At 38.9% G+C, this 12560-nt stretch overlaps 1 protein-coding gene across 1 annotated transcript; it reads right to left on the bottom strand.

The window, feature by feature from the left end:
• Positions 1-586: 586 nt before the first annotated feature.
• On the bottom strand, positions 587-11739 carry ap2s1 (adaptor related protein complex 2 subunit sigma 1). Its single transcript, XM_034026202.2, has 5 exons — positions 11570-11739; positions 4690-4839; positions 3659-3772; positions 3052-3111; positions 587-2148 (listed from the first exon to the last, which is right to left on the bottom strand). Exons 1-5 carry the CDS (start codon positions 11570-11572, stop codon positions 2047-2049), a joined length of 429 nt encoding a protein of 142 aa, XP_033882093.1. The 5' UTR covers positions 11573-11739; the 3' UTR covers positions 587-2046.
• Positions 11740-12560: the final 821 nt, after the last annotated feature.

The raw sequence follows: 12560 nt of genomic DNA, 5'->3' as shown, positions 1-12560 counted from the left end.
GTATAGCCTAATTTTCAACAAAAAGCAGGAGGTAATACTAACGCGTATATACAGAACGTTCACCAATAACTCAATCACACTTGCACATCATTACAGAGTACAGGGTTTTTGGAGGTAGGTGTGTACTTGGTTTTTTAATCTTGCAGCCTCCGTAAAGTTTAATTCCAGCACAATGGAGTCTCCCTCTAGGAATATCAAACTTAACACTTGTATGCAACCTCACTCTGTATAACTTGGTAGATCTTTTTAATAAGTACTAAGATAGTGCTCCAGAAACACATTTATAAACAATCCTTATTCGAGAGCTGGCAGGTTAATTTCTGAATAGAGAGAACTAAAATGGTTAATGGACTAGAGTACGATTTCTAGCTTTGTACATTGTGGAGCAATGTGTTTTCATGTTTTTAATGTTAATTGCAGAATTTTGTCGCCTGGCATTTATGGAAGACCAGTAATTACAGGTAGGCTTTGGTTTTCGTCAGTTTTTCATTGGATAAATGTTAACAACCTTAACCTTTTAAATTGATTGTGCTTCAAACTTACACCTGGACAAACTAATGTACATGTAAAAAGCAAAACAAACATGTTTCTTCATAATAGATGTTTATTCCATGAATTAAGATTGTATATACATATAGTGTGTATATAGTAGATATGTAAACATGAAGAGCAGACAACACTACCACAGATTCATTTTTACACTCGCGCTAACTCACAAAACGGACTGGATGGGCTAAACACCAGGAATGCTCTCCCCTCTCCATGCGCTTTTAAGTGCGGGAATAGAAACAAATAACTTGTGTAACGTGTTACTTTCTAAAAACGAGGCTTAATATCAAACACTTAAGTTGCAACCCACTGGACTGTGTGCTTTGTAGCACAGCAATGAGTTGGGGACAGGTCTAGGAGCAGTAAGCACAGAGAGTCATATACAGCGGAAAGAGCAGGTTTACTTATTTCTGTTAGTCTACTGCTGCCGAGATCTTTAAAATCGACCCCACAGTTATGCTGTAAAACGTATTTCCTTATCTGCTACCTCCTTGTTGCATTACATCCCTTTTGGTGAGGGAGGGATGTCAATGGTTCCCATCAACCAGCCTTGGTTGACCTCTAACCTCTCTCCATCTGTCTTGTAATGGGAGGCAAAACCTTGCTACATTGCTGCATGGATGTTATCACTTCTCTCTAGCCAATGCAAATTGGATGCAAAACGTGTTTCTCGCATCCAACTTGTGTAGGTACAGATGTCACTGTGAGATGAACTGGGTTCTAGTTTTGTGAAACTAGCTCAAGCAACTTGTATATCTCTTAGCAGGTTGGTCTGCTATTTAATCCACACACATATGTGGACTGAGTAGTTGGTCCATTTCTTGTAACTAGATCTCTGAATTGCCATCTCTAGTTTTAAACACTGCAGAAGAGCATTGCTGACCTAAATCTGTCCTGGTCCCCCAAATTAAATTCAAACGTCATAAAAACTCAACACTTTGGAATTAGATCAACAACAAACAAAAAAAGCACATTGGATTTCATCAGACAAGGTTTTGGGGAATTAACCAGAGAACTGTAGAGCTGACCCATGCTAGGTGTATCTTTAGCAATTCTAGTAGGAAATGATCATTATTAGCACCTCATCCCTTAATCACTAACTGAGAGGTACAGTGAACAGTGCATTGAAAACTGGATTGCTTTGAGGTTTGTCGAACCCTTGTCGGTGAAATATTATCCAAAAGAGGCCACTCCTGTATAGGATGTAGCTTATAGGACTTCCAGTACAGTATATTGTTACATACCCTTACACCTACATATTATGAAATGCTCAGTCTTTGTGCACTGCAGACTTGCTGTTTAGACAAGTCTGGAATGGCGCACGGGTGAGACTGGAGGAGATCTCGTGGGGCTGTTGAGAGCTTAGGTATGGACTGGAGGGCTATGGCTTGGCTGGTTAGCTCCGTTCAGGGAGGGCCTGGGTTTACAGGTTCTCAGGGGGAGTAGTGTCTCTGGTGTGGGAGGGGGGAGTTAGGGGAGAGGAGTCCCACGGTGCCCCTACTCCAGAGACTGCAGCATCAGTAGCTGTTTCAGCACCTTGGTCTGGCTCGTCTCTCGAATCTCTCCCGCCAGGAACATCTCATCCACCACTGTGTACACCTGCCATCGGGACACAAAAGGAAACAGCAGTTCAGAAGGGTGAGTCATTCTGCTTCTCTGTTTTATTGGTAGCCTATCATCAGGGATGTGCAAAATGATCCGATTCTCTGTTCCTGTTGATAGTGTAATTATCACTGTCAGGTCAACTGGGATTCTTAAATAGAAATGAAAGAAAGCTGGTAATTAATTGCCCATGGGGATAAGGCTTCATCTCGTAATGACATCATTATCGCAATGCCTCTAGTGTGGCATTATCGGAATCTATAAAAATCATGTATGCTGGGATCCACAGCTATTATCATAGCATATGCCTTTGCGAAAAATGGGTAAGACTTACTTCTGTTTAACAGATTTTTTTTCAATCATTTTTATCATGTAGCATCAATGCCATGTTTGGCAGTATGTGGTCGGTTTGTTTTAGAAATGTACCTAATTGGCTAAACTGCCCATTATTCAATGTAACTCATCTGACACTTTTGTTACGACAATGGGCATTGTCGTCTGGACCAGGGTTTCCCAATCCTGGTCCCGGAGACCCACTGTGTCTGAGTTCTCAATTACATAATCAAACCCTTAATTGAACTAATAATGTGCTTAATTAGACCTTTTTAATTGTTCTCAGCTCCTGAAAAGTTGCCGATTTCAAGTTACTTATAAAATTGTATAGTTAACTTAATCTCCAGCTGTTTAAAAGCTGAAAACAAGTTAAAAAAGGTCTAATTAAGGGTTACATTAAGTAACTGATGACTCAGTTGGAATGAAAACCAGAAGACACAGTGGGTCCCCAGGACCAGGATTGGGAAACCCTGGTCTGGACTATACTAACTCTTATCACAAGCGCCTGCTGCGTCTATGCAGAGTGTTGAGAACAAAAAAATAAAAAAGAAACTATGTTCGACTTACCTTGTAGAAGTTAAATACCAGATCTAACTCACAGACATTGTGGAAATATTCATTCAATACCTGAAAAAACAATGTTACTTTGTTATATTTTTTTTGGTTGTCGTCAGTATTAGATTGTCCTAAAATTATTAGTTAATTTTATTGTAGGCTACTGAAAAAACAGCTTGTTTTGAAAGTTCAACACCCCAGTCATGAATAGCACAGCCACAGCTGCTACATGCTGTTTTCAGTAAACATTATCCTACATTTCATCTATAGCTTTAGTACTATGTTTTACTCCTCTCCTAACCGTTTCATTACCTGATGTTAGCATTTCTAACATTTTTAATTGGAGCAACATGCATATAATCAAAGTGTCTCTGCTGTGTACTGGTGGAGCGAAAAAAAAGAAGGGGAGGCTCTTATACTCTCATAACAGCCTCCCTCTACCGTGCTGGTAAAGCAGAGACAGAGAAATAGAGGCTTTCTCTTAACAGCCTCCCTCTGCTCTATGTTTGTAGCAATTCCTCGGTTTTGAAAGCCCAGTTTGTTTGGAAGGGGCTTTGAAAGGACAGGCAGTATGGGTTGTTAGTGATACATGGGGACCACTGAGCACAGTAGCCCTTACCTCTACGAAGTTGTGAATAGCCTCCAGATATGCCAGGTTATTGTCGGTCACATCCACACAGATACAGAAATACAGGCCGGCGTAGCGTCTGTATATTATTTTAAAGTTCCTGAACTGCAAGGGAAAGAGAGAGGGTCAGCTCTACTGGTGTGGCTTTATTCTCTTTTCTGATTTCTCATATAGAAAATGTTAGCCCTTCAGCATTCAGAATGTAGAACTATGCAAGTGAGATGATATTGATCTTTTTAAAAATATAATTACGAGGGTTGTTTAGCACTGTAATTCTCCGTGCTAAATGAATATCGATTTTTACATTCATTTGTGCAGCCTTATTCAAACCACAGTTGCAATGAGCTGACAATTACTGGAAATTGTATTGACAAAGCTACAAAATTGATATCATGAAAAAGTGTGTGAAACACATACTTACAAGCAAGTGTCACCATACATCCCCAGATTTTGATCATTTCAATACCTTGTGCCACAGAATGTCCTTAATACATTTTCTCACAATTGCATAAGTAGTTGTTTAGTAGATACGTGTTAAAATCAGGGTTGGGGTCAATTCCTGTTTTTCAATTCCAATTCCATTTCCTTTTGAATCAATTCCAACACATCACTGATCAAAATTACCATTAGCAGTATTCTGTTAAAATGAGCTTCTCGCAGTGGCAACAAATTACTTAAATTGAAGTCACTGTTTAGTCAATTAAAATTGGCTTCAAATGAACAATCATGTCTTTAAAATATCGATTCCAATTCCAATTGGAAATTGATTTTAAAAACAGGAATTGACCCCAACCCTGGTTAAAACATACAGCTAAGTGGCACAGATGCAGTACAAACATACATGCAGACCTATATCCTTACCCCTACATGCATTCTCGCGGAGGATAATAAATGTAATGGCAGCAGAATAGATGTACAGATTTGCAAGCGTACCAACTATGGTTAAGGAGAGCCTGTCAGGGATTTTTACATGGCATGTAGTCTCTATTCCAGGTTTGACTATAAAGCAGGGAATACCTCACCTCTACGAAGTTAGTGTGCTTGGCATCTCTGACAGTCACCACTGCGTGCACTTCCTCAATCAGCTTCTGCTTTTCATCGTCGTCAAACTGCATGTACCACTTGGCAAGACGGGTCTTTCCAGCCCGGTTCTGAATCAGGATGAATCGGATCTGAAAGCACAAACAGACAGTGTCACTCACTCGCTAACACTCCTGCGTGAATCTGAAAGCACAAACAGACAGCGTCACTCACTCGCTAACACTCCTGCGTGAACCACTTCATAATTAAAATGTTTAATTTTAATTCAATTTATTTTAAATACAGCACAGCACCACAGTATCCCAAAGCACTTTACATGTTGGTTAAAACAGAAAGAAGTTATGTGCGAATTACAACGTAACAATAAATTATAATAACGAATAACAATATAAAAAAAATCTCGAAAACAGGAAGTGAAGAATGACAAAACACAACATTTCAAAAACAAGCTCAATAAAATAGATAAAACACAATTATTTGTAAGTCAGGCTACTAAGGATGTTTAAAAACGCTAAACTTCAGCACATTGGGAATGTTTTGTTAACATGTGTAGCCCTCCAGTACTTTACAGGCATGTAAATAAGTCTCCCATATAAAAGTCTGCTTCATTCTCGGTTTAATAACACACACCTGAACTTGTTTACCTATACACTGTGGCTAATCAAGCATGTATTAAAACCTGGACTGAGTGAACTGATATGCAATAGGAGTCTTATTTCCAACCCTGCTTTATTATATTGACTTTCCTAATTATTATTATTTTTTTTTACAAAAGTTAAAACGTTTAGGCAAAATTCTTTTAAATTGTTTAGACTCTATTAACACCCTAACTTCATAAGTAATCGACGGGCATACAATGCTATTAGAGTTCATGTTTGTCACAAGACGTGAAGTCGATCTTATGTGTGACGATGCACTGAGGTTCAAAATCCAAGTCTGTGACTGGATTACTCATTGCTTTGGAATTTAAAAGTGCCGTGCAATTCTGCTTATTATACAGAGTTATTTTTTTTTCCCCTGAAACCACTACTTTCTAAGTTTAACGTGTTGGACAGTCCAATGTGTGATGATTCCTGGGTTTTATTCAATACTTTAAAAATGTAAATACATATATATATTTTTTTCATTACAATAAGCAAGCATGATTTATTGTGATATTATTCACCAGATTATAGATAATGGAAAATGTCATTATGTCTGTATCACTTCATATGCACCAGAAAGCTAACCCTCTACACCCGTAGCCTGCAAGAACAATAAGTTGCTTTCCAGTTCCTCCTTTTCCTGGATACGCCTTACGATTACAGCAGGTTTCACATTTCAGAAGCAGGAAGTGGGCATACGAGTTGGAAAACAGCTTTCCACAACCATCAAGTAGGGGTGATTTTGATTTCTCATGCATATCCATGAATTTGCTTCAGCTTTAAGTGATACTCGACCCTGATGATGTATTGTAATGCATTAACCAACACCACTATGCAGCTGCCTGGTACTTGTTGTCTGCCAAATGGCTCTTGAATAACAGATCATTTATTTCCACCAGATCTCATTTAGCCCTTCAACAAATCGTATCCTTTATTACTTCCTCTACACCTCGCACTGGTGAAGTCACCACTTAAGGCACTCCCCATGTGATTTACGAGATCAAAACAGTTTATCGTCAGCGGCATGCCATGTATGTATGCAACTCATGCCCTATAGCTCACACACACATATGCTATTATTATATAGAACATATGCACTGATAGTAATAAATATGTATAGGTTTGCATGTAAGAAGAATCATATCATCCGTGTCTGGCATGTCAATGCATGCAATGCCCCGAGTTGCATCTTGTTGCCCGGGCAACACGACACTGTGCAGCAGCTCTCCACTCTGGCTGCTCGCTGTAAAACGTAGCGAAGCCATGCAATTGAAGAAATGAATCATCCTGATGGAACAGGGCGGGCAGGCCAACTCACAGGTGCCACCTTGTGGGGCTCACGTCACGAGCGGAAACGGAAGGCAGAAAAAAAGCGGTTATTTCGCGAAACTAGAGAATACGACTTGATTGAAGCAAAGAGAGAAAAATTGATAATTTAGTATAAAAATTGCTGTCGGATCCATTTCGTGCAGGAGGTTATGCGACTAAAGAAGAAATCATAAGAAACGGACCACCGCAAATGAAGTTAGAGAGCATGTACAAAAATGTAGGGAAAGAGTTGAAAGGGTATTTCAATGAAGCAGTGTACAAGCGTGAGTTGATCAGTGGATGTGGGGAGACAAACAAGTGATTCTGCTGGCCGTACCGTGAAGGCTGGATACCACGATTTAAACAATTTAAACAATGACTGCAAACGTCACGAAACTAGCCAGCAACACCTTACAGTGTGTATAGAGTTACGAACATCTGGACAAGCTTGCATTGATCAGCAGTTAAACCAACGAAGACTTGCTGTCAACAACACAATGAAAAAGCCCATCAGAATCGTGACCGGATTTCTAGAGTTTAGTCACTGAGGAGTTTCTGAAAAAAAGACAGACGAATGGAATTTCAACTTCAGTAGAGAATTATGGCAAGCACATGTCTTTTATATTCCCAGTGCACGTTAGAAAATGGCTTTGTGTCATGGAAAACGTTGTTGCATGCCTTGCTAAAGAAGTCGCGGCACGCCACTGTTTATCGTACAAGGAGTTTGCTGAAAAAAATATTTTGTATATTTTATATTAGTCTTCAAAGCAGAACAAAAGCTCAGTTTTACTGACACTATTGGTGTGTGTGTGTGTTATTAATAACTGATATGTTCTATGCATGGGATGACATCTGACACATCTTTAACTGTGATTGGTTGATTTCTTTAATAGGATTCATAATATAAATAAAGTTCACATTGTCCTGTGGCAGTGGCACACAAGTGCCTTTTTATCTGCAGTTTGGGTGGCATTTCTTATAAACACTGTTATCCTGGGCCAACTCTACATAATCATCTTCAGATAAAAGAAAGGAAGGAAATACGTAACCATAAACTTTTTTTTCCATAAGAATGTTGCAGTCACTTTTAAACAATAGTTTGTGCTGTATAATTCTCGTGGGTTGGTTGCCGTCCATGCATGTATAATACCAGAAAATCATATAGACTGCTCAATTTGATTGTTTGAGTTGGTCTTTAACACCAATATATTTTTTTTTTTTCTTTGTATATATGCCAGTGTCTGGATGTAATATGTTGAAGATTTGTTTTAGCATGGTCTCTTAAGATTAAGGGAAAGGAAGGTACTAGGTTACACCCATGCATTCCCCATTTCCTAGAATATACAGGACTAAGCAAAATGTGCAGAGGTCTGTTAAGGGACTATGTCCAAACTCTGATGTCTGTTGAAAAGCACAAACTGTCATTTAGGCAACGGAAATGGCCTTTCTATGGCAAAACTGGAAAGAGGGTCAGGGATAGAAAAAGCAAGACTTAGCTTTTTCTTTTTTTTCCCCAGTAACTTAAATGAAAATAGTTTGGAATTTCAAAGAAATAGTCTAATCATGTTTTTTTGGCTTTAAAGTTCCTAATGTTTTTGTGTTGTACAATAATTTGACTTTTTTTTTTCTCTGCCAAAATTCAGAATTACATGAATTCACATTGGTACAAGAGTCGCAATAAAATATTTAATTTTTTAGAAAATATAGTGGTGGGGCGAACATGTTTTTTTTATGTTCGGATATTCGTCCGAGATAAATATATTCGTTCGGATATTCGTTTGGAAATTTAGAAAAAGCCACTAAATGAAAAACGTTATTTTAAGTGGAGAGATACTCAGGGAGTATATTTATTACTTATGAGATTTAAAACAAAAGAAATCTGAAAAACAACAAAAACATAGCACTTGCGTATACTATTGACATTACGGCAGTACTTCAGGCCTTTCTTAACTGACACATACCAACCAATAAAGAAATTTAAACGTATTATATTAACATTTTGTTCGCAATACATGTTCAAGTGCCTTATAGAATTGAAATAAACTCACCCTTTCGTTGTTCACTTTACAGACCAACAGAAAATAATTTAAAAACAAAATCAGAAAAAAAAACAGAATTGCGTCCACGACTTCTGCACTTCGGCTGGCCCGCTTCTTACCGGCTGCTGAAAAAACTCTCTCTGACGGAGTCGATGTTGCCGGTATGCATAACATTTCCCTTGCAAATTGGGACAGTGTTGGAAAACGCAAGGCAAGTTGCTTCCATCATAAGAGCGGGTCTTCTGTGACAGATAGTTTGGGTTCTTGCAAAAAAAACATTGTTCTGAGATCGGTTGTCCACGGTGTCCGGTTCCTAATCTACATCCCCAAATAAACTGCCGTAGTCGTGTTTTGCTTTCTGTTGGCTACGGCAGGTATTTTCTGTGGTAACTGCATCAGTGTTGCTGACGGAAGCCAATGCCGATGTTGTGTCGCTTCCTAAATCCAAAACAGCACCTGAAACCCCAGGTAGAGCAGAACTTGCCAGCTCTGGGTTGCGTGCGCGTAATTATTATTATTTGTTTATTTAGCAGACGCCTTTATCCAAGGCGATTTACAGAAACTAGGGTGTGTGAACTATGCATCAGCTGCAGAGTCACTTACAACTACACCTCACCCGAAAGACGGAGCACAAGGAGGTTACGTGACTTGCTCAGGGTCACATAATGAGTCAGTGGCTGAGGTGGGATTTGAACCGGGGACCTCCTGGTTACAAGCCCTTTTCTTTAACCACTGGACCACACAGCCTAATCTGTACTCAATTTCTGTTTTGGTTTCTTTTTTTTTTGGACATCAGAAAGAAACAAGCATTTTAAATCGGGGATCGAGAGCAACTGGGCAGCAGTGTGGAGTAGTGGTTAGGGCTCTGGACTCTTGACCGGAGGGTCGTGGGTTCAATCCCCAGTGGGGGACACTGCTGTTGTACCCTTGAGCAAGGTACTTTACCTAGATTGCTCCAGTGGAGGCCCAACTGTATGGATGGGTGATTGTGTGTAAAAGTAGTGTGATATCTGTATAATGTGAAATAATGTATAATGTGATACCTTGTAACAATTGTAAGTCGCCCTGGATAAGGGCGTCTGCTAAGAAATAAATAATAATAATAATAATAATAATAATAACTGTTAGCACTTGCACAGACGTTGTTCATTTATTTTACCAAAATAATTCCACACGCATAAACCCTGCATTATGTACATACACAATGTATTAGGTACTTTTTACTTTGCAAAAAAACTTTTAAAAAAAAGTACGCATTTCTGACAAATACAAATATTTTATTTTCGTGTTCGAAAACATGTAAAAAAAATTTGTTCGGATATTTTTACCCACCCCTAAATATAATTGTAGTATTCTCTCTGAGTTCAAACAGACGGTTAATCCACACTGACATTTTTTTTTTTTTTTTTTTTCCCCTCCCTGCCCTTTGAGTGACACCATCCTGTGACTGGGTGAGTACAGCTATGGCCAAAAGTTTTGCATCATATATAATTGAGATATTTTACTTAACATCATGTAATTAAATAAACTACAAAATTATATCACAAGGAAGCCATAATAGTAGTATACAGTATTTCATTTAATTTCACATGCAACTCAATATGTTAACGTAACATTATTCAGCAGGTTTCATTCGACTTTATATAGCAAAATTTGTTAATTCTAGTATAGGGTGATGCAAAAGTTCTATCCATAACTGCATTTAGAATCTGTGACTGTCACTGGTCTATAATCACACATTTAAACTTAATTATATCACACTTGACTTTAAATTATCTGACATCTGCAAAGTTGCCACATTTGCTGTAGAACATATGTATATAAATGTTGTTTTGAGTTGAATAATTTACCATACATACAAGTGTCTTAAGAATAGTATACACATGGGCTACTTGCCCATGGTTATTGACACCCTCCGTTTGGCTCCAGTTCTGAACTACAGTAAAGTACATAACATGCAGCAGTGTGGAATAGTAGTTAGGGCTCTGGACTCTTGACCGGAGGGTCGTGGGTTCAATCCCAGGTGGGGGACACTGCTACTGTACCTAGATTGCTCCAGTAAAAACCCAACTGTATAAATGGGTAATTGTATGTAAAAATAATGTCTTGTAACAATTGTAAGTCGCTCTGGATAAGGGCGTCTGCTAAGAAATTAATAATAATAATAATAATAATAATAACAAAGGAGGCATTTTATTACAGATACATTGTCTGGGTATCAGTACTTATGATTGAGACCCTTTTTTGTTTTACTAAAATGTGTGTTTGTATGAATATCAGCTGCAGAGTCACTTACAACTACATCTCACCCGAAAGACGGAGCACAAGGAGGTTAAGTGACTTGCTCAGGGTCACACAATGAGTCAGTGGCTGAGGTGGGATTTGAACCGGGGACCTCCTGGTTATAAGCCCTTTTCTTTAACCACTGGACCACACAGCCTCTGTTAATACTATCTAATGGCTTTATTAGATTTGATGATATCATCCGCGGACAAAATACTATACAGATCCAATTGCTACACACAAACATAATTACAGTGAAATGCGCAAAATATGCTATGCTGTGCTCTCCCCTCCTCCCTTCTCTCCCTCTCTCCCTTAACTACAGACTTTTGGTGCCCTACTCCCTTACTCTATGGGAAATGACCGTAATATCTACATTTCAGGAAAACCTAGACTTCAAAAACACACTGACACAATCTATGAAGCACGATTTTGTGAGCGTCACTAGCTTCTGCCATACATATTTAATAATTTTTGTAAAAACAGCGAGGGGGAAAAAAAAAAACGTATGACAGGCCCCCATTCATTTAATAGCGAATTGCCTTTGCACTGAAAGTCGTCAAAATGAAATTTAAAAACACACTTACCATTTTGTAAACGCCTTACGTATACCTCAAAGTCCCAGAGGAAATTGAACGGTTTTGTTTCTGGTGTAAAATATAATGTTATTTACGTTTTTCGCCAGGACCTTTGCTTCAGACCTCCGCTATCTCACCCAAGCAGGAAATCCAGGCAAGGCCTTGGGGCAAAGCATTGTGGAAATTGTAGTTCGTTTAGTTTGACAGTCACCAGCTTCGTTGATCGGAAACTAAATCGAACTACAACTCCCTACGCTCAATTACGCCGACTGGTCTTCCAGATAGGGCACGGCATTCAGTAGTCGCATCTGTAAATTGCAAACAGTTAATATAAGTATCTGCATATCCTTAATTACACCAGTAAGTGCTACTGTCCACATCTGAGAACACTCCACAGGCTATTCTTTGTGCATTTTTAATTGGCAATCTACCTGTTATTTAAAATGTATCTTTAACTTTATTGTTACGATAACTTACTCTAGTTGTGTTAACCGCAAAAGTTAAGTCTAAATGTAACTGTTAATTCTGAAAATTTAGCACTTCGGGTACTTTTATGACGACTCAGTATAAAATAATAAAGTGAAGCCTGATGCATTTCTTTGTGTTTTCCTATATGTGTTGGTTCAGCTTCATCTATTTCACTGATTACGGGCACGACTAACTTGACTGTCCTCAAAACAGACGCTCAGAGTTGGGGAACATTGTCAGAGTAGAAGGAAACAAATTTTCTTCCAGGACAACCTTGTATTTGGCTTGATTCATGCCAAAGCTGGCCGATTCCAGCCTTGCTGAAGCACCCCCAGATCATCACCGATCCTCCACCACATTTCACAGTGGGTGTGAGACACTGTGGCTTGTAGGCCTCTCCAGGTCTCCGTCTAACCATTAGACGGCCAGGTGTTGGGCAAAGCTGAAAATTGGACTCATCTGGTGGTGCTTCAGCAAAGCTGGAATCGGGCAGATTTGTCTTTGTGAAGGACGCATGAATCAAGCCAAGTAC

Source organism: Acipenser ruthenus, chromosome 7 (assembly GCF_902713425.1).
Source record: "Acipenser ruthenus chromosome 7, fAciRut3.2 maternal haplotype, whole genome shotgun sequence".
NCBI classification, from domain to species: Eukaryota; Metazoa; Chordata; class Actinopteri; order Acipenseriformes; family Acipenseridae; genus Acipenser; species Acipenser ruthenus.
The sequence above is the reverse complement of the archived record's forward strand: the minus strand, read 5'-3'. Positions and strand labels throughout refer to the sequence as shown.

Excerpts from the sequence above, each read along its gene's own strand:
- ap2s1 (XM_034026202.2), bottom strand. Across the intron at positions 3,112-3,658 it reads CTATTCACAACTTCGTAGAG|GTATTGAATGAATATTTCCA; the intron begins GTAAGGGCTACT and ends TTGTTTTTTCAG. Across the intron at positions 2,149-3,051 it reads TGGTATTTAACTTCTACAAG|GTGTACACAGTGGTGGATGA; the intron begins GTAAGTCGAACA and ends TCCCGATGGCAG.